This window comes from Macaca mulatta, chromosome 11, assembly GCF_049350105.2.
Source record: "Macaca mulatta isolate MMU2019108-1 chromosome 11, T2T-MMU8v2.0, whole genome shotgun sequence".
NCBI classification, from domain to species: domain Eukaryota; kingdom Metazoa; phylum Chordata; class Mammalia; order Primates; family Cercopithecidae; genus Macaca; species Macaca mulatta.
The window spans coordinates 24,711,270-24,738,132 of record NC_133416.1 but is presented as its reverse complement, the minus strand read 5'-3'; the positions used below and the strand labels follow the sequence as shown (position 1 = coordinate 24,738,132).

Genomic DNA, 26,863 nt, shown 5'->3' with positions numbered 1-26,863 from the left:
TTTAGTCCCTGAGGAAATCCTGTTTGTGTCCACTAAGCATACTTAGATGCAGAAGTATAAAAGAATACCTAAGCTACTTACTATAAGTCATACAAACAAGATGGCTAAATATCAGTTAAAATATTTTATTTAAAACATTAAAACTTGGGGGTTCATACTTTTCCTTAAACAGTGATGCCTTGGCAATAGACTGAATAAGTTTGAGGATCTCACTGTAAAACCAAGCAACAATTATTTGTTGAAGTGCCTGAGTTGGTACCTAGAGGAACATGAAGAAAATGGGAAATATTGTTCTTTCTCTTCTCCTAGACACTTAGCCATGCCATGTGGAGTCCTAATTTGATCAAAAGCACAGGCTTGTCATTTGATACATAAGACTAAATACCCTTCCTGCCTAGTTGGTGAGACATAGTTATATATGAAAAATGCTAGCAGTACAACACAACACAACACAGCACAACTAAGTGTTTAATCATCTGTCAGAGCCAGCAAATACTATGAAATCAGAGCAGGAGGTCAAAGAGAATAGAAGCAGAAACCACAAATATTTATTGAGTTCCCATAAAGTCTGTGTTTTAGGTGGCCTGGGAATACATTATTGAATGAGAACTTTCTAGCTACTTGGCTTGGTCTTGAATAATGCACTGGATTTATACATGGGGAGAAAAAAAACCAAACACACATCCCATGCGTGGATCACAACACTGTGACAGAACTGAGACCTGTGTGTGATATGGTTTGACTCCGTGTCCTCACCCAAATCTTATCTTGAATTGTTTTCCCAATAATCCCCCCATGTCCAGGGTGGGACCTGGTGGGAGGTGATTGGATCATGGGGGCTGTTTCCCCCAGGCTGCTCTCATGATAGTGAGTTCTCACGAGATCTGATGGTTTTATAAGTGTTTGACAGTTCATCCTATACATGCATTCTCTCTCTTGCCTACCACCATGTAAGACATGCCTGCTTTGCCTTCCACCATGATTGTAAGTTTCCTGAGGCCTCCCCAGCCATGTGGAACAATTAAACCTCTTTCCTTTACAAATTACCCAGTCTCAGTGGTATTCTTTATAGTAATGGGAGAACAGACCAGTGTAGTATGACTTGGAAGGGTGAGAGCGATGGCCTGATTAGATTTGGGGCTCACGTTAAGAAAAAGCAGGGAATAAGTTTGGATTGTTGGGTGGGCAAAAGCCCATCAGGGTAAGAGAATTCTTAGTTTGCAGAAGAAAGAAAAACAGCACATTGTGTTACACAGATCTTTTGATATAAAGCATGACTTTAATGCATTATTATGATATTAAATGGAGAAACATTTACATAGCCCCTTCATAACTGTAATATGCCTTAGTTTTGTTTGCCAGTTTATTTCTTTGTTATTTACTCTACAAATATCCCTTGAACTTGAGGAAGAAAAGAGAAATGGGAATGGTTTGTGTTTTACTTAAATTATAAGATCAGAGATGGCAGATGATTTATCCAAAGCCCAGGCAAGTAGGAAAAGCTCCTTCCTCCCTTCCCCTTTTCCAGAATAGAAGAGAGTTGACTGGTTAACTTTGCAGGACTTAAGATGATCTTCATTTTAAAGAATCTGTATTAGCCTCCACTGTGGTAAGATGTGACTGGGATTTCAAGGTTTCCCCTGTCTCTACTGATTTACCTAAGTAGGACAGAGATTTCTGGGGCGCGCCTGCCGGTGGAGGGCAGTAGGTCACTCAACTAAGAGAGCGCAGTATTGTTGAGAAAATGACACCAAAGTGGTCATCTGGGATGCTACTTCGCTTTTGGTAAATAACTTTGCATCAACTTCTCAAGGTCTACCTCTCAGTGGAGAAGGATGCTAGAGAAAGATACCAGGCATCGCAGCCTAGTCGGCTGAACAAATGGAGTTATAGCCTTAGATTTTGTTTTCGTGATGACTAAGCTGACCAGGTTTCTTCTTTGTCCTTGCACACTTTATGCTTGACGAGATGCTTAAGCAAATAGAATAGGCGACCGCTAGGAGGTACCCAAGCTATGCGTCGGCCCCGAGGAGAGCAGAAATGGCTAACAGCGACTCCCTCAGCTCGGTGGGTCCAGGCGGGTGGCGCTTTTCCAAGGTCGGGGTTGCGATAAGCTTATCGCTTATCACAAGCAAGAAGAGCAAGAAGGACGTCTAAGAACCAATGATCCTTTAATCCGAAAGGCCGCGCGCCTCCAAGGCAATTTGACATCTTGAGGTCTGGCGTTTGGGCACCAGCTGCCTGCACATCTGGATGCAGCAGTGCCTTTCCTTGCAGGGAGGAGGCGAGGCGGAGGACCCCGGAGTGCACGCACCTCCTCGTGAGCGCGCTCGCTTGCGCCCGTGAACGTGTGTGTGTGTGTGTGTGTGTGTGTGTGTGTGTGTACGCGCGCGCGCACACGGGCCGCGGGTACGGGACCGGCTAATGGGGGTGGGGGCCCAGGAAGGAATAAATCTCCGCCAGCCTCCTCGCGCCTGGCTGCGGGTTAATATCCAACCAGTTAGAGAAAGACAAGGGTGACGGCAGCAGGGTGACAGCCCGGGCACACCGGCCGCGTGTCGAAGGGTCAGGATATTAGCCAGTCTCCGCCGCACTCAAGGACTGATATATTTCTACTGGCGGGGGCTGTTGTTTTTTATTGTCTGCCGTTATCTCCAGGGCACGAGTGAGGGGTGCGCGCTCTGGGCGAGTGTCGCGGCTCGGATCGGGTCGAAAGAGGCAATTTTGCGGGTGGGGGAGGGAGGGGGAGACCTTGATTTCCACCAATCCCCGGGCGTTTGTCTGCAAAGTCCAGGGCGCAGCGGAAGGCTGCGGCGCGCCGCTGAATTAACTGATGAGAGCGAGTTCTTTTCTTCTCCGGGAGGGGTGGAGAGCGAGGGTCCTGGCGGGCGAGGCGGAGGAGCCTGGGGCAGGATAGCGGTCCCGGGCCGCCGTGGAAATTTCCAAGGACTTGGCGCGGCGCAGAGAGCGCGTCTGGGGGGGTTGCCTGGCGGCGCAGTAGCGCGGGAGGCGGCGAAGGGCGCAGGAGCATCGCTTGGAAGGGGACAAGGGAACGCCACGGGCCAAATGTCTGGGAGAGAGCCGAGCCTTTTCCCGGACCCTCGCCGAGGGCGACCGTGATGCGGCAGAACCGGCCGGAGCGACTCGCCGCCACCGCTGTCTGCGCTCTCGGAGACCCCAGCGCCCGCCTTCTGCAGGGGAAGCGACCATGGCCATAGATCGTGACTTGCCCCCCAGCCACTTCCCCTAGAAAGAAATCCTTGGAAAAGTTGCATTTAAAAAAATCCTTGCGCTGACCTTTGGGGCCGACGGGGCAGAAGAAGCGTGCGTGCGTTTGCAAGCAAGAGAACGAAAGGTGTGTGTGCATGGGGGGCCGGCGGTGGGAGACCCTCCGCTGCCACTTCGCCTAGCTTTGTGCTGAGGCCCCGGCCCCCGCCCCTGGGACGCCGGGGCTGCGATGAGCCCCTGCGGGCGGGCCCGGCGACAAACGTCCAGAGGGGCCATGGCTGTACTGGCGTGGAAGTTCCCGCGGACCCGGCTGCCCATGGGAGCCAGTGCCCTCTGTGTCGTGGTCCTCTGTTGGCTCTACATCTTTCCAGTCTACCGGCTGCCCAACGAGAAGGAGATCGTGCAGGGTGTGCTGCAACAGGGCACGGCGTGGAGGAGGAACCAGACCGCGGCCAGAGCGTTCAGGTACTCCTGCCCTCGCGGCTCATCCCCTCTAGCGTCCTTTCCTCCCCTAGTGCAGAGGACAGGGTCACCGGCGAGGACCGCCTTGCACCGCCTCGCAGAGGCATCCCTTTCATCCGCTCTTCCGTGTCCTTTCCCTCCATTTGTGCCATTCCCAACCTGGAGACTTTAGTTAGGGTCCCTTCCCCACCCCTGACCCCCAGAGATGTGCAGACACTTGCTTTGCGCAGGTAAAGACTCGACGCATTTCTTCAGAAAGCGGAGTTTTATTTAACAATTTAAGGAAAAACAGAGGGAAGGAGAACCCAGGATAACTTAGTCTCTTGCACTTAATGAGAATCTATCTCTTGGGCTCTGCAGACATTTGAAGCTGTAGGGAACAAGAAGCAGGTAAAAGGCATCTCCCCGAGGTGAGGTGCACAGTTGGTAACATAAATCCCCAACGTCGGACTGATGGGCAGTGGACACATGGACGGATCCCGCAGCTTTGCGCAGTGTGCCCACAGCAAATGCATAGTACTGACTGACGTCCTACTAAGAGATGATACTGTGCAATATTTGTGTTGAAACGTCAAACAACTTTCTAGTATTATTATCTCATCTTGTTGACCACAAATTGATTCTTCAGAAGGATGAGTAACTTCCCCCAAGGTCATTACTTTTGACCTGTGGGTGCTGGATTTTTCATCACTTAAAGCTTCAAAGCTCCCAGCTCTTTTTATTGGCTTAGACTGTGGATGCCTCTGGAAGATGGGAGATGTACTTTAAGTAGGCACCTGAAGTCAGAAAACAAACGAAATCCCCAAGCCAGGTTGGAAATCAGAACTCTGAGGATCACTCAGAGGTTGTAGATCCGCTTCCTTTCCGGGAATTTTAGATTGAATGTCTAAAAATAAGTTACGGCAGCAGGGGTTGTGTAGTTAGATTGGAGGGAAGGCAGAGCTGCTTCCCCTTCCTCTCCACCTCCCCGGGCATGTTGAGGGAACATACGGGTGCTTCCACCACTGCGAGGTGCCCCTTTCACCTTTAGTCCCTGGGGCTGAAGATGCTGCCGTTGGCTTCTTCCTGTGATTGTAGTGGTCTGGGTGGTTGGAAATGCTCCCCTCTGCTCTGCAGAGGATCTTTCTAATCAGTGCAGGGGCAGGTGAGTTCTCATGTAAACATTTTTTCACTACAGTTATTTACAAATATTCAGGAGCATCTATACATTTTTAAAAACTTTTTAAACATATGGTTTCCTTCTCCTTCTGAGGCCTCCTCCTGGAAAGAGGGTTAAAAAGATAACAGAGCCAATTTGTTTAGAGGAAGGCAACTGCATTCTCCTTGGAAGGCAGGATTTTCCTTCTGTTTTTTTAGAACTCTACCATCATTGAATTTAAAAATAACTCCACTCTTTCTAAAAGTATATAAGGGTTAATTTTTTCTTTCCTTCACAGTATTGATTGTGGGACTCAAAAGCAGGCACAGGCATCACATCCAGCAATTATTTTCCCTAAAGACAGAAAGCACTTTCATTTCAAGTGATCTAAGGAAATGAGTTAAGAACTTCCCATTGGTTTGCAGTGAAAGAGTCTATTTTTTTAATATAGGAGGAGGAATGATGAAGCCCTGTTAGAGGATAGATTTCTTGTTAGAGGACACAATCAAGTGGAAAATGCTTCATATTCTGAGAAACACAGGCTGATAGTTTCTGAGACACATTTGTTCCTTGCTTTCTGTAGCCTGGAGTAATCTTCAGTGTGTTTGGATGTTATTTGGTCTGGTCTTTATGTGCAGGGAATTACTTATTAAAATCCATACACTATAAAAACGACCTAAACACATATCCCTCAAAGTTAGTGGCTGTAAAACCATGTAAAAGGCACCATTGCTTATTGAAATAAGTTTGAGCTTCAGAGTAGAATTCTGAATTTGTACACTGAGTATGCTGTGACTAGATAAACAGCAGAGAATCTTTGGCAAGTTACTATATTTTTCGAGTCCTGGCTTTCTTGTTTATCTATATTGCAGAGTTGTTAGAAGGCTTAAATTTTTAATAAAAACTGATGCCAAGGATCTGGTACATTGTGTACCCAGAAAATGGTTGCTTTATAATTGTTATAAATTATAATTTCTAGTATATGTTACAACATAAATAAGGAAATCTGGTCAGCCCATGAGAATTTGGAATGTTTCTCCTGCCAGATTTACAGGTAAACATTATTAGTCCTTACCCCTCTCCCCAACCACATACACTTATGCTAATGAACAGGGACAAGACATTTTGAAAGGTAGGAGAAGTTTCATAGCTTGAGTTAATTATTTTTTTACATGTGCATTTAATGTTCTTTCACATTTGGATTGTTAGTATATGGCAGTAGTGTTTATTTGTTAAATATTAGACCGGTCAGTCAGAAGCCATGATCATGTTAAGGAGACACAACTTTGACAAACAAGCATCTGTTTTTCTCTAGTCTGAAACATCTTCTGCATAAATACGAATATATGCACACAAATGCACAAGGTGCACTTATATGTAGAGTTTTATGTGAATTTATTCACAAATCATGGAATGGTGTCATATATGTGTAAAAATATATATGTATATATATATGTAAATACAAACATTTGCAATCAGTCAATTGACCAATATTTCATGAGTGACTACTCTGCATCAGATACGTGTTAGGCCTTAGGGGATTGCAGTGAATAGAATGGATAGATTGCCTCCTCTAACAACTTGCCTCCTAGTAGAGGATGATTGACACACAATTAAATAAATACGATGACAACATACGGTTAAATTGTATGAAGAGAAAAGAGAGTGTTTCCCTATGTTTATAAACACCAAAATTTAGGATTTTATTTTGCCCTCTGTGCTTCCATTTACTTTCATAATTTTCTTCTTCTTCTAGCTCAGTACTTGATATGTACTGAATTCTCGGAGGAGAACCTTGTCAAATTGCATAGGAGATGGCAGGAAGAAAGTAAGAAAGCTGTAAGAGTTTTGAACAGAACAGGAAGTTTTCCTAATGTTTATGTGGTGATAGAAAGATAAAGGAATCAATAGAACTTATTATAGAAACTTTCTTAATTCTTGTTGCTTTTGATTAAGTGATATTGTGGGAAGTGCCAAACCAAAGTAGTGTTTGTTTCTTCCTTCAGATCCTCACCCATTTCATTTGCTCCTCAGAAATGAACCTGAACTCAGAATTTATGTGCACGGCTTTATTCTTGGCACCTGACATGGTAACAATAATAGTAACAATTAAACTAGCAAGTTAGTAGGTGCTTATTATCTGCCTGACACTATGCTAGTATGTATTGTCTCATTTAATCCTCATAAGAATCTTGTATAAATGGATATATCATTATCCACTTTTATGAAAATGAACATGCCCTGGTCTTCAAGGGAGTTGCTATAATCCCATGGAAGAGACAGATAATGTATATAATTAACTAACTGGAAACAGGGCCATCAAAGAGAGGAAACATAGCAGAGTGAAAACGTTATGGATTTGGGAGCTGTCAGAACATGGTTGGAATTCTGGCTGTATCCCTTTCCAGTTGTGCAATCATTGGTAAGTCCAACACTCAGAGCTTTAGTTCCTCGATTTGTAAATTGGGGCTTGTAAGAATGTCTTACAAGTTTCCGGTGAAAACTACATGATAGCATATAGACAGCACCTGGAATGATGCTTGCCACCTATCTCTGTTTAATACGTGATTGTTGTAACAACAGAAACACCAGTGAATGCTGGGGACGTTCCCACAACATGACATTTAATTCTACTGAAGGGAGGGAAATCGGGTTTCAGAGAGGAGGTGGTGCTTGGAGTAAGCCTCCAAGGATGGTAGGGTGGCATCGTGGTAAGAGGTGAGGATAGAAGTATATGCCAGGCAGAGAGAACAGCAAAGATCAAGGCGGAGAGATTTAGAAGTGCCTGGTGTGTTTACTGTATGGAAAGTTATTAAGTCACCCATGGAGACCACCATAGAAAAGTAGGCTGGATGGTAAGACGAAGCCAGGAATTTTTGAATGTATTTAAGGTGTGGCTCATTAGAAATGGACAAACATCAAGGATCTAATGGTACTGGCTGCATGTTAGCTATCAGCAGAGATGGCACATCACTGTTACCAGTGGGTTTGGGGAATAGAATAGAGGTTAATACAGTGAAGTGGTTGTTTTGAAAATTCTATCGACTCATTGGGTGGTAACCATTACTCTAAGCAGTCAAGTTCTTTCTTTTTCAAAATTCTGAACAAACGACTACTTTCAGCAGTTCCACCTTTATGTGGCCTCTTTTATTTACCTATTTTTGAATAGGGATGTTAAAAGCTCTGAAATTTCCATAATTGTCCTGGTGGCAGGAGAAGGGCATTGGGAGTGGAGGGGATGAACGTAGGTGCAGCCATCTGTACGGATAAAATGTAAGTTTGGTGTTTGAAAGTTGGAGATTTATGGAATTCACTTTGAAAAGGTAGTTTAGGAAAAAGAGGGTTTAATAAGTTTTGGTGCTCAAGAAAATAGGCTACAGTTATGTTGCAAATTTACAAATGTGGAAAAAAATCTCATCAGCAATCATCGCAATAGCAAAAATCAATCACTAACATTTATTGGATACATAAGATATACCAGGCCCAGGTCTTAGCACTTATATATGTGTTTTCCCCCAAAGCAACCTTATAAAGTAGGTTTGTGTATCTTCCTGGTTTTACAGATGAGGATATGGAGGTTTAGAGAGATCCATGAACAAAATGATGGAGTTTGATTTCCAACCTGGAGCTATTTAATTCTAAACCTCATGCTTGTTCCCTGCTAATTTTGGATAAATGAAGCAATGCTGTATACATTTCTCTCATGATTTGGCTCTGATTACTTCTCCAATGTCATCTTTCATCAGTTTTTCTTTTTATTCTTTGCTAATATTGGAATAATTACGGTTCCTGAAATAGGCCAGGCTATATTGGGTTTGCTCGAGCCATCTCCTCCACCTGGAATGACTTGACTTTAGGCCACATCTTCCTGCCTTTCACCTGGCCAGTTCCTTCTCATCTATTGACAGTGCATTACAGTGCTTAAGAGCAAAGGTTCTGAAGTCAGCTGTGTTCAAATCCTGATTCCATCACTTGCTGTGTTGTTGAGCAAATCAGCCTTCATTGCTCATTTCTCTATCCGTAAAATGAGGCTTCTTAAAGGATTGTTCTAAGAATTAGAATAGATAATGTGTTTAAAATGCTTAGAACTATTTCCAGCATATAATTAATGCTCAGACTTATTAGTTCTCCTCAAGGTGGCTTCCCTTACTCCTTCCTCCCTTCCCAGGCTGTGCTTAGAAGCTTCTCCTCTCTGTTGTCTTTATACCATGCACATATGATTATAATCCTTTCAATTATTCTAAATACCTACTACTCTGTGTCTACCACTATTACTATAGGATAGGAGATGCTGGGTCTGTAGCTGTGAACTGAACAAAATTTTTACTTTCTTGGAATTTATAGGATAATGATGACAGACAGAAAATAAACAGAGAAATATACAAATGACTGGTAGTGACAGGTGCATTAATCATGATGTATTAAAAATATGAGTGCACTTGCCTGCCTTTCCTGCTAAATTTTAAGTTTCTCACAGACAGGAACTGTGCCTCATTCATAGTTGCATTCCCAGAGCCCAGCATGGTCCCTGGTACACTACATTTTGCTTAGATATTATGTGAATGAATGTTTAGGAAGGTGTGGAACCAGATAGCCACCCAATCGGTCAACAGATATTTAATGAGACCTACTGTGTGTCCAGCACGCTGTTCGGCAGTGTAGCAGATCAGAGGAGTAAGCATCCTTTATATTCTCAAAGAGCTCTTACTCTAGAGCAGAGGTTCTTAGTTTCAACCCTCCTGACATTTTAGGCTGCATACTGCTTTGTTGTGGAGTGCCGTCCGGGCACATTGTAGAATGTTTAGCAGCATCCCTGGCGTCTGTCCACTAAATGAGACAACTAACTATGTCTCCAGAGTTGGCAAAATACCCCCTGGGGGGAAAAGTGCCCCTGACTGAGAACCACTGATTTGCAGGAACAAAATCTGCCCAATCGACAGGATTTAAGAAACCTTGAAAGTATGCGTAATTAAGAACTAAAATTGGAAACTACAGTATAAATGCTTTGACTGTTTAGAGAAAGGAGCTGTCTCTGCGGGCTCAAGTTGTTGGAGAAGGCCTCCTGGAAGAGGACTGAGTGAACTGTACTTGACAGATAGGTCTTGGTTAGGGAAAGGTCAGGAGAGGGGAGGCGTTTTAGGATATTTATATAAGCAACCGTCTCTGTTGAAAGTATATATAAGAGCTGTTTAAGATTTTCATGAATGTTCCCCTTAATCCCTGGTGAGAGGGGTCCATGCTCTGTGCGCTATACTTTAAGGGGCCACATCCTGGCCGGGCGCGGTGGCTCAAGCCTGTAATCCCAGCACTTTGGGAGGCCGAGACGGGTGGATCACGAGGTCAGGAGATCGAGACCATCCTGGATAACACGGTGAAACCCCGTCTCTACTAAGAAATACAAAAAACTAGCCGGGCGAGGTGGCGGGCGCCTGTAGTCCCAGCTACTCGGGAGGCTGAGGCCGGAGAATGGCGTGAACCCGGGAGGCGGAGCTTGCAGTGAGCTGAGATCCGGCCACTGCACTCCAGCCTGGGTGACAGAGCGAGACTCCGTCTCAAAAAAAAAAAAAAAAAAAAAAAAAAAAATGGGGCCACATCCTTCTTTTTCTCTGGTTTCACCCTTTCTCAATGAGGCAGGGTGTTAATGGGACCTTTCTAGACCCTGAAATTTCCTGCCCAAATGACCCCAGTCTACTTCCACAGCCTGCCTGCCTGCGTGGGGCATTTTCCCCAATCTTCTTCCTGAGAGTGGCTTGCCCCCTGGTGTGTACAATCCTAGGCCACACATCAGAGAGGACAAGGGACGGCTAAGGGACAGCTCTTTGAGGGAGACGTTGTGGAAGGAACTTTGATATGGGGCTGTGGAGCCGACATACGCACGTAGTATAGGCTTGCCCTGTGTCCCCAGGTTGCAGGACCAAACTTCCTGGATTTCAGGAGTCTAAATGTGAATCTGGCATTCCCGATTGTTTTGCAGGTTTATTTTTCCAGGGAGGAGAACAGAACATGTTTTATCGGTTTGTTGGTTTGATGATAACTTCTCAATATTAGATACAGTTGTACTTTTGTTCTCTGCCTTGCAAATAGAGGTGGCTGGAGAGTTTTGGTCTGTACTGTATAATCAATACTCAAGTGAAAAATTATACTGGGTTTTTTGTAACTTGGGAGTCTATCAGTCTTCATCTGAGAGCAGAGTGTTTTAGGAAACTAGTTGGATCAATTGAATAATTATGTAAGTCAGTATAGAGTGTGGTCAGTTAGTCTTTTGACAAAGTTGTGAGTCATCTTGGAAATAATGATACTACACATCATTAATGCACTCTCTCATGATGGATTTGATAGACTTCTGGTAAAATAATCTATTTTAGCTTCTCATTCTGACCTGGCTCTATCAGGAGCGGTGTGACCTTGGGCAAGTTACTAACCTCTCTGTACCTTTGTTGCATCATCTGAAAGATGAGTATCATGGGCTAATCTACTTCATAGGTTTGTGATGATAATTAAATCAGATAACAAATGTAGAATCCATAGCCATCCTCACCTGGCTGGGTGGGATGACAGGAAGCTTGTTCTCACCTGGAAAATGTCTGGACTTTGGAGTCCCAGAGATCAGGATCTTATCTTGGTTCTGTCATTTATCAAACTTGTGACATTGAAAAATTTACTCGGTCTTGCTGAGCCTTAGCTGCAGGTGGCAATAGTTACCTTGAGAGGATTAGTTGTTGGATAATTGCTAATTATTAGTCCATAATGAGGAGAAAGTCCATGCCTTTGGACACATTCTGTGCCTATTAATTGCACTTCCTGTAAAAGAATATCTGACAATGAAATGTGACCTTGTGACACACCCTCTTTTTTCACAGAATTAGTGCTGAGGGTGCTGTACTGTGGCCTGAAAAATTTTATGGAAGACAGCAGAGCCCAGCAATCAATCAACTGATTTCAATCATTTATTCAACCACGTTCCCTGAATGTCTACCATGTACCAGTTAGGTGCGGCAATACAGTGATGAATACAAGAATGTGGTCCTGGATTTGATAAAATTTATAATCTAATTAACAGCAGTTCTTCCATATCTGTGGGTTTGTTTTCCGTGGTTTCAGTTGTCCATGGTTAATTTGGTCCAACAATATTAAATGGAAATTCCAGAAATAATTCATAAGTCTTAAGTTGTGCTCTGTTTTGAGTAGTGTGATGAGATCTCGCTTTGTCCCACTGCATCTTGCCTGGGATGTGAATCTTCCCTTTGGTCAGCATCTCCACACTGTTGACACTTGCTGCCCATGAGTCATTTAATATCCATCTTGGTTGTGGGATCACCATGCTTGTGTTCAAGGAACACCTATTTTACTTTACCAATGGCCCCAAAATGCAAGAGTGATGATGCAGGTATATTGTTATAATTGTTCTATTTTATTATTGCTATTATTGTTAATCTCTTACTGTGCCTAATTTATAAATCAAATTTTATCATAGGCATGTATGTATAGGAAAAATAGGAAAACACGGTATACAGGGCTTGGTACCATCTGAAGTTTCAGACATCCACTGGGGGTCTTGGAATGTGTCCTCCACAGATAAGAGGAGATTCCTAGTTTCATTCTTTAAATCAGTAAGGAACTGAGTAACATGGGGTTCCAAGTCTTACAGTTTGACTGTTTTGGATAATGATAATGAGCTTTGAAGGAATCGATTTTTTCCTCTTTCTGTTGAACTGTGTTCTAGCTATGGCATTGCATGAGAAGGAAGCAGCCAAGACCGTAAGAGCTGTGTCACTCCAATTAGGTGCCAGGAGGAAGTGGAAATGAATTCAGAACCACACATTCTCCATTTTTCAGATCTTAAACACAGAAGACACTACCAGAGATTTCCAGGTGACCACAATGAGAAAAGGGCCTTTTGTCCCACTATGTCTTGCCTGGGATGTGAAATCTTTAGTTTGTTTCCATTATTGATAAAATAAACATATATAGTACATGATTTTATGTTCCCCATGTTCATTTAAATAATTCATAGTGTTTATTATTTGTCTGATTTTGGAAAGAATACATATTTACTATAGAAAATGTTTAAATATAATAAAAAGAAGAAAAAGCCTGCTCAAATTCCCTCACTCAGAAGTACTCATTGTAAACAGTCTCTTTTATGTATGTTTGTTTGTATGTGTGTATTTCTAAATTGTATGTATTTTGTATATTTAATTTTATATCCTCTTTTATTCACTCAAAATTATACCTTTAGTATTTTCTCATATAATTAATTTTTAATTTACAAACTTGTGAAAAAATAGCTTTATAATTTTTTATTTTGGAAAAATAATTATTTATTTTCCAAGTATTACCATAAAAATACTTTAAAAAAGATTGTTTATGCTGCTGACAAATTTACATTAGACTTTTTTTCTTTAATGATTTCTTCATATGTATTTGTTGTATAGCTGAGCATAGGAAATTAAAAAGCCTCTTTAAAGATCTGTACTTTCTCAAGGTTGACATTTAAAGGATAAAAGCAACACTATTTTCATTTGTAAAATTAATTGACATTTAACAAACATCGCTAATATTTTGGTTTATGTTCTTCTGGATCATTCAATGCCAATGTGTGTATAAATGAAACAAAAATATAATGAATTTGACGGTACATTGCAAATATTTTTCTAGTAGTAGTATATGCAGTCTACATTATCTCTTCTAATGACTCTAAGATTTTCTATTGTTAGGATAGATACAAATTTATTTAATTAATCTACTGTTATTGGATATTTATGTTGCAATTTCTCACTTTTATGAATAATTATGTGGTGACCATCCTTTTATGTACATCTTAAACATGTGCTTATAGCTTTCTAGAATTAATGTTTTCACATTTTAATTTGAAGTGCCAATTCTTTTTTTTTTAAATCTTTTTAAAATTTTTGTTCCTTGAGTTTATTCACTTAAAATGAATGCTACTACAAGCATTTCTTCCGTGCCATTAAACATTAGCCCAGACATACATTTCAAAGTTTGCATAATTTTCTGTCATATGAATATCATTAAATGTATTTAACCAATGATTTTTGTCCGAAATTTAGTTTATTTACTATTTTATGATCATGAATAACACTGTCATTTCATGACTTTAAGTTGACTTAATTCTATGTTGGTTTTTTTCTTTCCTTTTTTTTTTTTCAACTTTTATTTTAAGTTCAGGGGTACATGTGCAGGATATGCAGGTTTGTTTCATAGGTAAACATGCGCCATAGTGGTTTACTCCACATATCATCCCATTACCCAGGTATTAAGCCCAGCATTCATTAGCTATTCTTCCTGATGCTCCTCCTTCCCTCACCCCACCCCCGACAGGTGTGGTGTTGTTCCTGCCCATGTGTCCATGTGTTCTTATCGATCAGCTCTCACTTATAAGTGAGAACATGCGGTGTTTGGTTTTCTGTTCCTGGGTTAGTTTGCTGAGAATAATGGCTTCCAACTCCATCCATGTCCCTGCAAAGGATATGATCTCATTCCTTTTTATGGCTGCATAGTATTCCATGGTGTATATGTGCCACATTTTCTTTATCCAGTCTATCATTGATGGGCTTTTGGGTTGATTCCATGTCTTTGCTATTGTGAATAGTGCTGCAGTGAACGTATGCATGCATGTATCTTTATAATGGAATGATTTATATTTCTTTGGGTTTATACCCAGTAATGGGATTACTGGGTCAAGTGGTATTTCGGCCTCTAGGTCTTTGAGGAACTGTCACACTGTCTTCCACAATGGTTGAACTAATTTACACTCCCACCATCAGTAAACACCAATTCTTACATTTGGCATCTTTGGTTGTTCATAGAGAATCTTTGGCTTTGGCTAAGTGCAGATTTGGGGTTTTTCCCTCTTTCAGTGTGCATAGTGATTGCATAAATAGCAGACATACTGTGATTGTTAAATTAAATGATAAAATTTCCCTTAGGTGGATTTACAATAGGTCGGGCAACAAAAAAAGATCCCCATACAACTGGATATGTACAGTGGCAGGTAAACCCTTCATTCGGGATTGCAGAGACCCAGCTATGAGGAATTTATGTAGCACAGTGGTATATGTGCTTTTATTTTTCATGATTATCCTCTCCATTACAGTACAGTTGATAATTAGCATGGTGTTTTATCTCCATTTAAAAAGCCGTAGATTTCTTTCTTCTAGGACTTAAGCAATTAAATAAAACTGTGATTTTAAAAGGAAAATGAACTTTTACTTCATAATAAGGTAGAGATTTCAAGGTAAAAGAAAAGTGTCCTAGATAAAATGGAAATATTATGTTTAACAACTCTAATTTTAAGATTTTCCTATTTACTAAAATAAAACGTCCTCAGCATGAATCTGGAGCAGATCGTACCCACCTGGTGAAGGGTGGAGGTGTCGTAAAAAGGCACAAAAATTCCATGGTAATATTTTGTTGGGTCAATATTTTGGAGGTCAGGTGTTGGTGATTGCGATGACATTGCCAGATATCATCTGTATTGTGTCCTTCTGCTCCCTTGCACCTGTGTGAAATGGCTCTACATACCGTTGCTTTGGTGCTTTGGGGCTAGAAATGAAGTCTTGTTGATATTTGTCTGTCTCAAGTCCCTGGTCACAGCCTTACTAAATGTCTAATGAGTATTGGATGAATAAAAACATCAGATTGTCTGAAAGACTGGTAGACAGCTGTCTGAATACCTTTTAGGGGCAGTTTCATTTATTGTCTATTATTAAGACTCTAGGCTCTAAATAGTCACTACTAATTCATTTATTCACTCCTTCATTCCTTTATTCAACAAATACGTATTCGATGCCTTCTATGTGCCATGCACAGTGCTAGGTACTGAGAACAGAGTGATAAACCAAGAGGATGCGGGCCTTCCCCCATACAGCAAACAAGCACGCGGCACACATTGGGAAAGAAGCAGCAACATTCTCCAGTCTCTCCACTTCTTTATATGGAAGGAAAAACAAACACAGGTTTGCCTTAACTTTTCAGAACTTAGCTGTGTCTGTCTGTGTTTGATTCAGTCCAGAAAGGGCCCAAATCGCCACTCTGGTCCATTCAGTGTGGTGCCTGAATCATGGCTGCGATGCCAGAGGTTTCCCTCTAGTTCAGTGGTATGATATCTTTGGACTCTTGCTAACCTATGCAACATGTGAAATGCTGGAGAGGACAGGCACTTTAAAACCTTGCTGGGCCGGGCGCGGTGGCTCAAGCCTGTAATCCCAGCACTTTGGGAGGCCGAGACGGGCGGATCACAAGGTCAGGAGATCGAGACCATCCTGGCTAACACGGTGAAACCCCGTCTCTATTAAGAAATACAAAAAACTAGCCGGGCGAGGTGGCGGGCGCCTGTAGTCCCAGCTACTCGGGAGGCTGAGGCCGGAGAATGGCGTAAACCCGGGAGGCGGAGCTTGCAGTGAGCTGAGATCCGGCCACTGCACTCCAGCCTGGGTGACAGAGCGAGACTCCGTCTCAAAAAAAAAAAAAAAAACCTTGCTGAAAGATACATGAGCTCATGGGGGAACACAAAGCTCAATTACTGGTAGAGTCAAAGAGACAGAGGCAGGCTGGCTTGGATGGGCATTGCTCACTTTGTAAGCAGCTGTTCTCAACTCAACCTGCCACCCTGCAATAGCCAAGAGGAGGAAGTGGAGGGGCCGGCAGAAAGGCTCTCTGGTGAGCTGAGTCGGTAGGCAGTGAGCTGAGTCTCGATTTGGGGTAAAAACACAGTCGCTTTATTGTTTCCTAATAACTGCTCCAACTATGGCATGTCAAATCTACCCCCTGACCCCCACGCCATACCCCAATTAGATGGCTCTAATGGGTCTCTGAACAACTTGGCCAGGTTTTACTGATTTTTTATCCACTTTGATTCTTGGGACAGTCTCACTCTGGTATTTAGCTCAGTTTTGTTTATTTTAAAGCACAATGAATATTCTGGCGTCTACCGCCTCCGCCTGCTCAGGTTCTAGAACCTCTAGGTGCTTACGGTGGAAGGCAAGAAGAGCATTCTCTGAGGTGGCGCCCACTCCACCCTCCTCTAGGGGCTGCTTCTTCAATTTGGGCAGGGAGGAGGGGAATATTCATAGTCCCTTTCTCTGTGGGGGTGGCTGCTTCCACATGAACCCTGCCTAGCTGCCCAGTCTTCTAATGGCAAAGTGTTCTGGTTCTTTCCCCTGGCGGGCAGCCTTCTTAGGTGTGGTCCTGATAAACACTCCATCCACAGGGAGATCCCCTATCCTTGCCACGCCAAAGGGCTCTTTCTTGCCCACCCCTCTCAGCCTCACCATCTGGCTTTCCATTTCCGTTTCCGCTTTCTCCATGGCTCAGGGACAGCCCTAGAAAAGATCCTGGTGTGTCTGGTGTCTGGTTGGTTCTGCTGACTTCCTTCCTTCCTTCCTTCCTTCCTTCCTTCCTTCCTTCCTTCCTTCCTTCCTTCCTGCCTCCCTCCCTCCCTCTCTCTCTCTTTCTTTCTTTCTTTCTCTTTCTCTCTGTCTTCTTTTCTTGTCTTTTCTTTCTTTTCGGGTCTTTCTTTGCACCCAGGCTGGAGTGCAGTGGTGCAATCATAGCTCACTGCAGCCCTGCAGGGCTCAAGCAATCCTCCTGCCTCAGCCTTCCAAGTACCTGGGACTGTAGGCCCGGCAAATTTTTAATTTTTATCTTTGTAGAGAAGGGATCTCCCTATGTTGCCCGGGCTGATCTCGAATTCCTGGGTTCAAGCTATCCTCCGGCCTCAGCCTCACAAAGTGAAAGGAAACTCTATCCTCTGTGTTGGAAAGCCCTTGTCTCCCCTCTCCGTGGGGGTGGAAAGGCTGTGGCCTCACCGCAAATGTATGCTCCCAAGGTAGCTCCTTCCCCAGTATGAATCAGCAGGGTCGTACCAGGACTGGTCCTCTTAGAAAACCTGTGGAGTGGTAAACATAAAAGATCGGGTACTTAGCCTATTTTGGCCTCAAGGTGGGGCCTTGACTGTCATTCCCAGATAACAGGGAAAAATCCTCACATTTTGTTATACTTATCCCCTGGATAAGTCTTTGAACCTTCGTGAAGCTAAGTTGTTGTACACTGACTAAGTTCCTTTTCTTTCTTTAAATAGATGCATTATAGATGTACATAGCTTTGGAGTACATGTGGTAATTTAATACATTCATATAATTTGTAAAGATCCAATCTGTTGTATACTGTTTCTTAAAGGATCTCTGAAGGGTCTATGTGGTACGGAAATGCTCAACTGAGTCCATTCTGTTTCATCTTGAGCAAGAAATCAAGGTTTCCCATTACAAATGAGATTCCTAAGCCCCTCACCTCCTCTTTAGGGGGCTTACCATGAATGTCTTGAACTGTCTCTTCACCATTTAGAATCACTCTTGACTGCCTTTTTAAAAATTTCCTTTTCTTCTTGCTTAGGAAGGTCATGGTCAGATCAACATACCTTCTAGCTAAGCTAGGAGTCTTCCAAATGGGGAATGATGAATGATGCCTCTTCGGCCAGGTAGCCCCCAACCTTGATTCTCTTGGGGCCTCCCTCTTCTTCAGGGGAGGGAAGAATCCCCATTCTCAACAGATTCTTCTTGCTCCCAATTTTCTCCCGAACGCCAAGGTGAGGGGCAATTATAGTGGTGGTGCTGGACTGCCAATCAGACTCTTCCTCCAGCCCTGCTGATGGACATATGTCCAGGGGCTCTCCCAACTCATGCAGGATACTCAGCAGCTGTGTCTCCAGCCTTGGACTTCAACCATAATTCCAGCGTAAAATCCCACTGAGCATTCTGTTACAAAAGGAAAGAACCAATAAAGAAGCCAGAAGATTGCTCCTTGTGTATCAGATGTCAAGGTTTATAACTTATAAGTAGTCCAAAAAATTCTCTTTGGACTTTTAAAATAGAGATGCAATATGGAAAATTAAGTTCAGATTTAATGAACATTTATTGAGTACCAACTGTGTGCAAGCACTGTGCTAGATGCTTTAATGCAGATTTTATCAGTCAATTTAACCCTAGATCAGCTCCATTTTTTAGGCAATAATGATGATATTTTCAGTAATAGAGTTGCTATTTATTTATTTTGTGTCTGCCATATGCCAGGCACTATTTTCAGCACCCTACACAGTGTTATTTAACACTTGCAAATGCAAAATGAAGAAGATATTATTATACTTATTTTACAAAGAAACAGGCTGTGAACAATGATTTACCTAAGGGCAGTTAGACAGTCAGTGGTGCGCAGGGCTAGCATTTAATGAATACTTACTATGCGTCAACTCCTCTTTTAAGGATGTTTGTGGTTGTTAAGATCATCCTTTTCTTGATGGAGAAACTGAGCCACAAAGAGCTGAAGGACCTTGGTTAGGGTTACACAGTTAGAAAATGGTCTGTCTGGCTCCAGGACTTGCAAACTTCCTGACTGTGCTGAACCTTTGCAGTAAGATCCACATTCACATTCAGGGGTTCAAGTCAAAGCCTGATAGCTCCTTATATTGCAGTGTCTTCCCGCAAGGGAATGAATCGCAAATGATAAAACTTCATTCCATATACCTGAATTAACACTTTATTCTATTTTGCTATTGTTAGAATCAAAGGCTGTTTATATCACCCATTCCTCAAGAGCCCTACAAATAAAGCAGTGAGGAAGGAGGATGTCTCTTTTTTTCCTCTCTCTGCCTGACATCTCTGATTCATCCCAGTGGCTTAGCTTGGGAAGGAGGTGGGGAAAAGAGGGGGAAGGAGGATGTGTGTTTTTTTCCCCTTTCTGCCTAACATCTCTGATTCATCCTAGTGGCTTAGCTTTAGGATTGTTTGCTCTCTTAACTATCTAGCTCTCACAGCCCACTTGCTTAATTCCCCCTTTTATCTGTAAGGTGGAAGCCTAGAAAGGATGCCAGCCATACTACAGTCAGGGAAACTATGGCCTGTCCAACTGAGAAACAGGAGAGGAGCAATGAATCTTATGGAGACTTATTCTGCGCACCCAGAAAGGGCAGTGATTCTTTCATTTCTCTCCATTGCTCAAATCTCCATGGATTTTCCTTTTGGCTACACTCACTGTCTCTGAAGTGGAATCTATGGGATAGTGTTTTGAGTTATTCAGAAAGAGAATCCAATGTGTATTTTTTAATTAAAATAATGTACTTGTATTATGCAAGTGTATTAATCAAACATAAAAGTCTTATCAGGCTTATTTCCTAGAGATAAACAATGTGATTATTTTGATGTCTATTCTTCCAGATGTTTTCCTATTTAAAGTATAATTCATTATTTAAACTGGGATACCTGAGATAAAATGCTATAATTATGCCAGGACAACAGGCACAAACTAAGACTATTTTCAACAAACTGAGGTATATAATCTCCTTACTGTGCATGAATTTTTATAGCTATATTTACAGAAATATCTAGATACACTCAACATGTGTTATATGTGGTGATGCACAACCTCTAAGATGGCTCCCAGTGATCTCCACTCCTGCTATTCATGCCCTTGTGTCACCCTCTGCTTCCGAGTGGAGGCTGCATTTAGTGACTCACTACTGGAATAGAATAGGATACTATGGAAGAGATGGCATGGCACTTCAGAGATTAGGTTATGAAAAGACCATGGCTTCCATGTTGAGTGCCCTCGTTCTCTCCCTATTGGATCACTCGCTCTGGGGGAAGCCAGCTGCCATGCTATGAGGCCACTCAGGCAGTCTGTGGAGAGACCCTTGTGCCAAAAAACTGTGATTCTGGTTGATAGCTAGTGAGGAACTGAGGCCACCGACAACCACATAAGTGAACTAGGAAGCAGGTCCTTTAGCTTCTGATGACTGCAACCCCAGCAGACAGCTTGACTGCAACTTCATGAGAGACCTTGAGCTAGAGCCCTCCAGCTGAGATACTCCTGGCCCTCATAAACTGTGTGAGAAAGTAAGTCTTGGCTGTTTTAAGCTGCTACGTTTGTGGTAATTTGTTATATCATAACAGATAACTCATCCACATTTATTAAATAAAAAATCAAATCACATAATAAATTGTTTTTAACAATATCCTCCTTTCCACCCACAACGTCTATCAGTAGATACCTCACTTAGTATGTGTAGTACAGAGCAATACTATTTTATTTTTTAAAATAGATAAAATGTAAAATTATTTTAGGGTTGACCATAATGTTTCTCCTTTCCTTTTCATTAAATTTAAAAAATGCCTTTAAAATCCTTGGAAATATGTTTTGTGCTCCTGCAATTATCGCCACAGGGTAGCTTCTTAAAGGAAAGATTTCCGGGTCATGAGACAGCACATTTAAGATTTCCGGGTCATGAGACAGCACATTTAGATTTACACTGATATTTATGAATTATGTTCCAATTGAAGTCAATGTTTTGTGGCCAAGAGTGTATGAGAAAGCCCGTTTGTTTTTCCAATACTGAATGTTATCAACTTTAAACAATTTTGCCAGTATATAGGTGAAAAAGTATAATTGTATTGATGAGTGAGACTGAGCTCTCTTTTACCTATGCATTATTATCTCTGTGGATTTTGTCTTCTGTGAGGGGCACATTCATGTCTCTTAGACACTTTCTTCTTGGGTGTCTCATCTTTTCTTTTTTGATACTAAGTGTTCCTTATTTCTTAAGGGACTGTAGCAGACGTTTTTGTCACATCTGTTGCAAATATTTTTCTCAGTTTGTCTTATGACTGCTTACGTTCATGTTTGAATTTTTTTTCCATAACAACTTTAAAAATTATCAGGCAATCAACCTCATCAGTTTTTTCTTTTATAGCTTTTGAGCCTTCATGTCATGAATCGTGCAGCCCAAAACATTTTCATCTGGTATTTTTATGATTTAACTTTTTGCATCTAAATTTGAGATCTATCTGTGATTTGTTTTAGTATAGTGAGGTAGAGATCCAACTTTTTCCACCAGATGTTCTAGCATCATTACTGAAACAAAAACAAAAACAAAAATTCACCTCTCCCCACTAATTTGTAATGCCAAGTTCATCCATTCTAGATAATCCGATATGTGTGGGTCTATTTCAGAAGTCCCACTTTTCTTCCATAGTTGTGTCTCACTTGTTCTTTTCTAGAGTCATACCATAGCTTTATAGTACATTTTAATATATGCTGGGCCAATCACTGTTTCTTTGTCAGAATTTTCTTTGCTATTGTGTCATATTTTTCTCTCAGATACAATTAAGATTGTTTTACAAGTTCAAATGATTCCTGCTGAGATTTTTTATTTGAATTTCACTCATTTATAAATGATTATTAAGAACTGAAACTTCTTGTTTATGAATATTTACTTGTATATTTAATTCTTATTTTATTTTCCTAAACAGAGTATTTAGTTTTTTAAAAATTCTATCTTTTTAAAATATTTAATTTAATTTTATTTTAAGTTCTGGGCTACATTGCAGGATATGCCAGTTTGTTACATAGGTAAACGTGTGCCATAGTGGTTTGCTGTACCTATGAACCCATCACCTAGGTTTGAAGCCCCACAGGCATTAGCTATTTATCCTGGTGGACTTTTGACTCCAAGAACAATTTTTTCACCACACCGCATTGCCTCTCTGTGAGGGTTTTTTTTTTTTTCTTTTTTTTTACATTAAGGGGTTTGTGAATGTATTTATTTGCTTGCCCTAACTACTCTTATCTCTTCTGGATTGTTCAGAGGTGTTTAGTTCCCTCATTACTCCAAGGTTTGCTGCTGCATATTCTCCTCTTGCCCTTCAGTATAGGCCCTTGGTTTGAAAGGAAACACAGCTCACTGTGAGATGCTTAAATCAAAAGAATCCGGTTTCTGGAAATGTCATTATTTTGGGAGGGAGCACGGGAGGTAGAGAAGGAAAATAGTTTAGATTCTTGTGGGGAAATGGAAAGCAAGAGGCAAAATAGATGTTCTGTTCAGAAAGGAAGTTTCTCTAGGTTTTAAAAATCAGTATGTGTTAATTTTGCTATATTTTCTCTAGCAGTGGGATTATTGCATGAATCTTACTGGTAGAAAGAGTGGTTGCTCTAAACCAAGTCCTCTGTCAGTAAAGCACAGGTCTGTGATGGGTGGTTGGGATGGGGATGAATAAGGAGTAGGAAAAATGACAGAAATAGATGCTTCTTATTTGCAAGTGATAGAATTTACAACTCTGTTTAGCACTTTTTTTTTTTTAATTCAACGAGTCATTATTGAGTTTCTACTATGAGGACAGCTTCAAGGGAGAATATAAAGAAAGCATAAGGCATAGTCTCTGATCTCCAGGTAATTGTAACTAGTGGATCAGACAATTAAATGCTGGTACTCGGTAGCAGAGAGGAGTGCTGAACTTAATCTTGAGGGTGAGTGGGATTTGAATTGGCAGAGAAACAGTCATGCATATTCTGAGCCTGAGAAAAATCTGAGAAATGGTTTTTGGTTGAGAGTTAGCTGAATGGTTGGTTTGAGCAGCATTATGTGAGTGGGAGAAATGAAAGAAAACCTTGGGCAGTTAGGATGAGCTTCACTTGGAGTTTGAGAGCTATTGTCAGCTCTGGAGTATGCAAGTAACATGGTAACTGTAATTAGGAGCATGAATCTGGGAGAGGCAGGCCTGGAGCCAGGGATGTGAGTTAAGAAACAGTCATGCCAAGAGCCCAGTCTAGAGTGCAAACAATGGGAATGGCATAGAATGGGCAGATCTAACAGACACAACAGAAAATCCTCCAGAATAAGGAAATGATTTTGTAAAGTTCATGGAAGAGAAGGAAGATACACAATTCAAAACCGGACAGGTTTGACACTACCTGGGTACTCTTGCTCTATATCATGGAATCTGGACTGGAATTGAGTTTTCTTCTGCTAATTGAGCCAGTTACTGCATTTTTTTCTTTAAATTTTTCTTTAAATTGTTAGATAGCATTCTTGATGTGTTCCCATAGGTTTTACAGTTACGCTGAATTGTCTTCAGGTGAACCTCCCAGTAGATGCTCTGGTGACTGAAAAGTTAAAGCTGTCACTATGATGGCATAAATTGAGCAGGAGGTTAAACACTGTGTTAAGAGGCTTACCGGCTGGCCTTCTCTCTGGGTTAACATATTTTGGCCTTGTGGGATAATCATGTTTGAGAGTTCTTTGATGGCTAAAGATGTGCCATGAAGGGTAGTACTAGTGAGCATGGAGGAAGGAGGGGGAGAGTGCAGGGTTTCATGTAGCCATGTTGTCATTTTCTCTGTCCTGTCCCATTTTGCAGCAGCTCTTTGTACACGTGGTGGGACTAAGCTAGCAGGAGTCTGGATGGACGGGGGAAACAGCCTCCTGACATCCTTATTTGCCTCCTTTATCCCTCCTCAGACAAACCAACTCATGGCTTTAAGGACCACAAAACGCTTATTCCAAATGCACCCCTTACTACAACAAACCCAAACGTAGACACACACATACGTGGAACAAATGCAACCAAAATATTTTTTAAAGAGATAGACATTTTAAAGAATGAAAATTTCTAAATTTGCATTATGAGCAAATGCCAGGGCATAAGTTGAGCATATCTGCTAGTGTCAGGTATCTGGCCACTGATTGGTCAGTCCATATGGCCTGGGGCACCTTCCTGCTGGCAACACATGCTCTTGGCTCCATAGATATTCCTGGCACGTTCCAGATACAGCAGTACCTATGTGAAAGTTAAAAATCATTAGCATAAAAATCGGTAAATTGGCTTTATGCATAAATTCATCAATATGAGTGCAACTAAATGTACATTCCAGTGATTCCTTTTTGATGACGAACATTGAGGGTATCCAGCTTAGTTGTCTAGATTCACTGAAATAGGTGACATTTGTGGACAAATGTTTACCCAGGCCCTTTGGCATAGGCTAGAATCCTCTTGCTTCTCATTTTCAGTGTATTTGGCCATTATCCCATTTTCTATGCCTCATGGTTTCTGTGTGGAAGTAACTCCTCCAACATTTGTTCTGTTCCTTTCCTATTTTCTTCATTGGCAAAACTCAAGTGTGTTTATTTGGTAGCTTGACGGCGCTGAGCTTTCTTGCCCTTTTATCTTATCTATTTTTGCTGTTGTTGAAAAAAATGAACTTAAATAATACTACTGCTGCTAATGCCTAACTGGTTGAGAAATGTGACAGTTTCCATGCAAAGGGGTTTATATGTATGGGCTTTATTAGTTCTCTCTTCTAATGTATGAGGGAAGTACTATTTAATTTCTGCTGTCCAGTTGAGAAAACTAAGGCTTAGAGAGGCTATGGAACATACTCAAGGTCTCATATGTAGTAGGAGACAGGGCCAGAATTTAGATTCGGTATGGCCTGCCTCCATGAACTCAGACTCTACCAGCGCCTTTATAGATGATTCATATTTAAACAGTAAATTATACAGATATGTCTCAAATTTAAAAGTTATTCCAAAATTATAGCATAAAGTATCAATGTAAATTCTCATCTCTGTATACCAAAGGGTTAGACCAGTAATTCACAAGAAATGCACGTTTTTTGCTAACCTAACTAAAAGTTCTGATTAAAACTTTTAGAGGGCTTCAGCATTGAAAAGCATATGGTATACTCAGTTTAGTAAAGTTTTGCTTGTGTCCATCAGGACCACTTTAATGCCTTTAGGAATTTACATACCAAATTCTTTTTACAATTTTTTTTTTCCATTTCCGTGATGCCCCTATTTGGTTGGCACACCAAATACAAACAGTCTGCTTTTGGTTAATCCAGCAATGACTAAAGTAATTTATATTTACCAACAAGAGCAATAGCAATTGAAAATCGTAGCCAAGTCCCCATAACACTAATGATGCACTGATAAAACATGTCTTTTCCGACAATTGTGGGAATTTCCAAACCGTGCATGTGTCTGTGCACAAAGGAAGCATTGTTCTATTGCCAACTGCTGCTCGGCAGCCAGGCTTCTTTGGAGAATGTTGAATGAGAATCCTTGGTAAACTCTCACATGTGGCAATTCTAGTGTTTGAATACTGAATTTTAATAACTCTTAAAATTAACTTAGTAGATTGTTAGTAGGTTGTCCTCCATCACAGATAAAAATCCAAGTCTGGGGAAAGATGTGCCATTCATTTATTAGAACCCAAGAAGTGTCTTTTGGTTTTCTTCACTTCATGTCCTATTCTAGAACCCTGGTAGGCAGTATCCCGGCCGAAGGTGATCCAGGAGAAAGAGCTAGGAGGGGAGATTTTAACAGCTGGTTAGTTTATACATTTATTTAGCAGAGAGGGAGGGTCTGATTGATGTTAACCTTCTACCTTTGGGGCAACATACTAGAATTTATGGGGAACATCATCAGCTCATCTCAATTGTGGTTTACGCACCCACGAAGCTTGGTAGGTTGGGTGCTTATCAGCATCAACAGTTTAGAAAGGAGTACCAGAGAAAAAGAGTGGGGGACTTGCCCAGCATTGTACTGACTAATTCCTCAATTTTGACAGTCACCCTTATCTTTTGTGACTATGGGATGAAGCCTAAATTTCCTAGCCAGCCATTTAAAGTCCTTTGTAATGGAGGTCCTGCCTACTCTATGCATTTAATCTCTTACATAAACTATTATTGTTTATTTGCTTGCTGTGTGTACTCTGCTGATTGATCATGCCAAGTACTGGTGGTTCTGTTGATGCATCATGCACAGAGTTTCCCAAATTTAGGATTTAATGGGCTAGAGAATTGCCAAATAAATAAAAACATGAATAGTGTTGATGATTTCGTATTACAGCAAGTAAGGACATTGTAAAATACCACCATTTCACTAAAGCCTTTATATGTTGACATTTTAAAAAGGAGAAAGGACATCATCTCAGAATAAAGATCACTAATTAAAATAAACTATGAAAACCTCACACATTGCCTATATTTTCCTCATTTTGCCAGAGACATTTGAAGAAATAGTTGTGGACTGGCGCTGGCCTGTGATGTTTGGGAATGATGTTGCTTACCCTTTTGCCTGTCTGAATAAATCCTCCTAGTCTTTCGATTCTCAGTTTACACCTTGACCTTAGAAATTCTTCTATCCCCCTCCACCTGCTGTCTTGCACCCCACCCACCCTTCCAATT

At 41.4% G+C, this 26,863-nt stretch overlaps 1 protein-coding gene across 1 annotated transcript in view; it reads left to right on the top strand.

Annotated features, from left to right (window-relative positions):
• The first annotated feature begins 2,779 nt into the window (after window positions 1-2,779).
• The window catches only part of ST8SIA1 (ST8 alpha-N-acetyl-neuraminide alpha-2,8-sialyltransferase 1), a 136,342-nt gene continuing 112,258 nt past the window's right edge, over window positions 2,780-26,863 (top strand). The window contains exon 1 of the mRNA XM_001099511.4: window positions 2,780-3,693. Within this exon, the coding sequence (XP_001099511.1) occupies window positions 3,458-3,693 (236 nt within the window). The 5' untranslated portion in view covers window positions 2,780-3,457. The remainder of the gene's footprint in view (window positions 3,694-26,863) is intronic.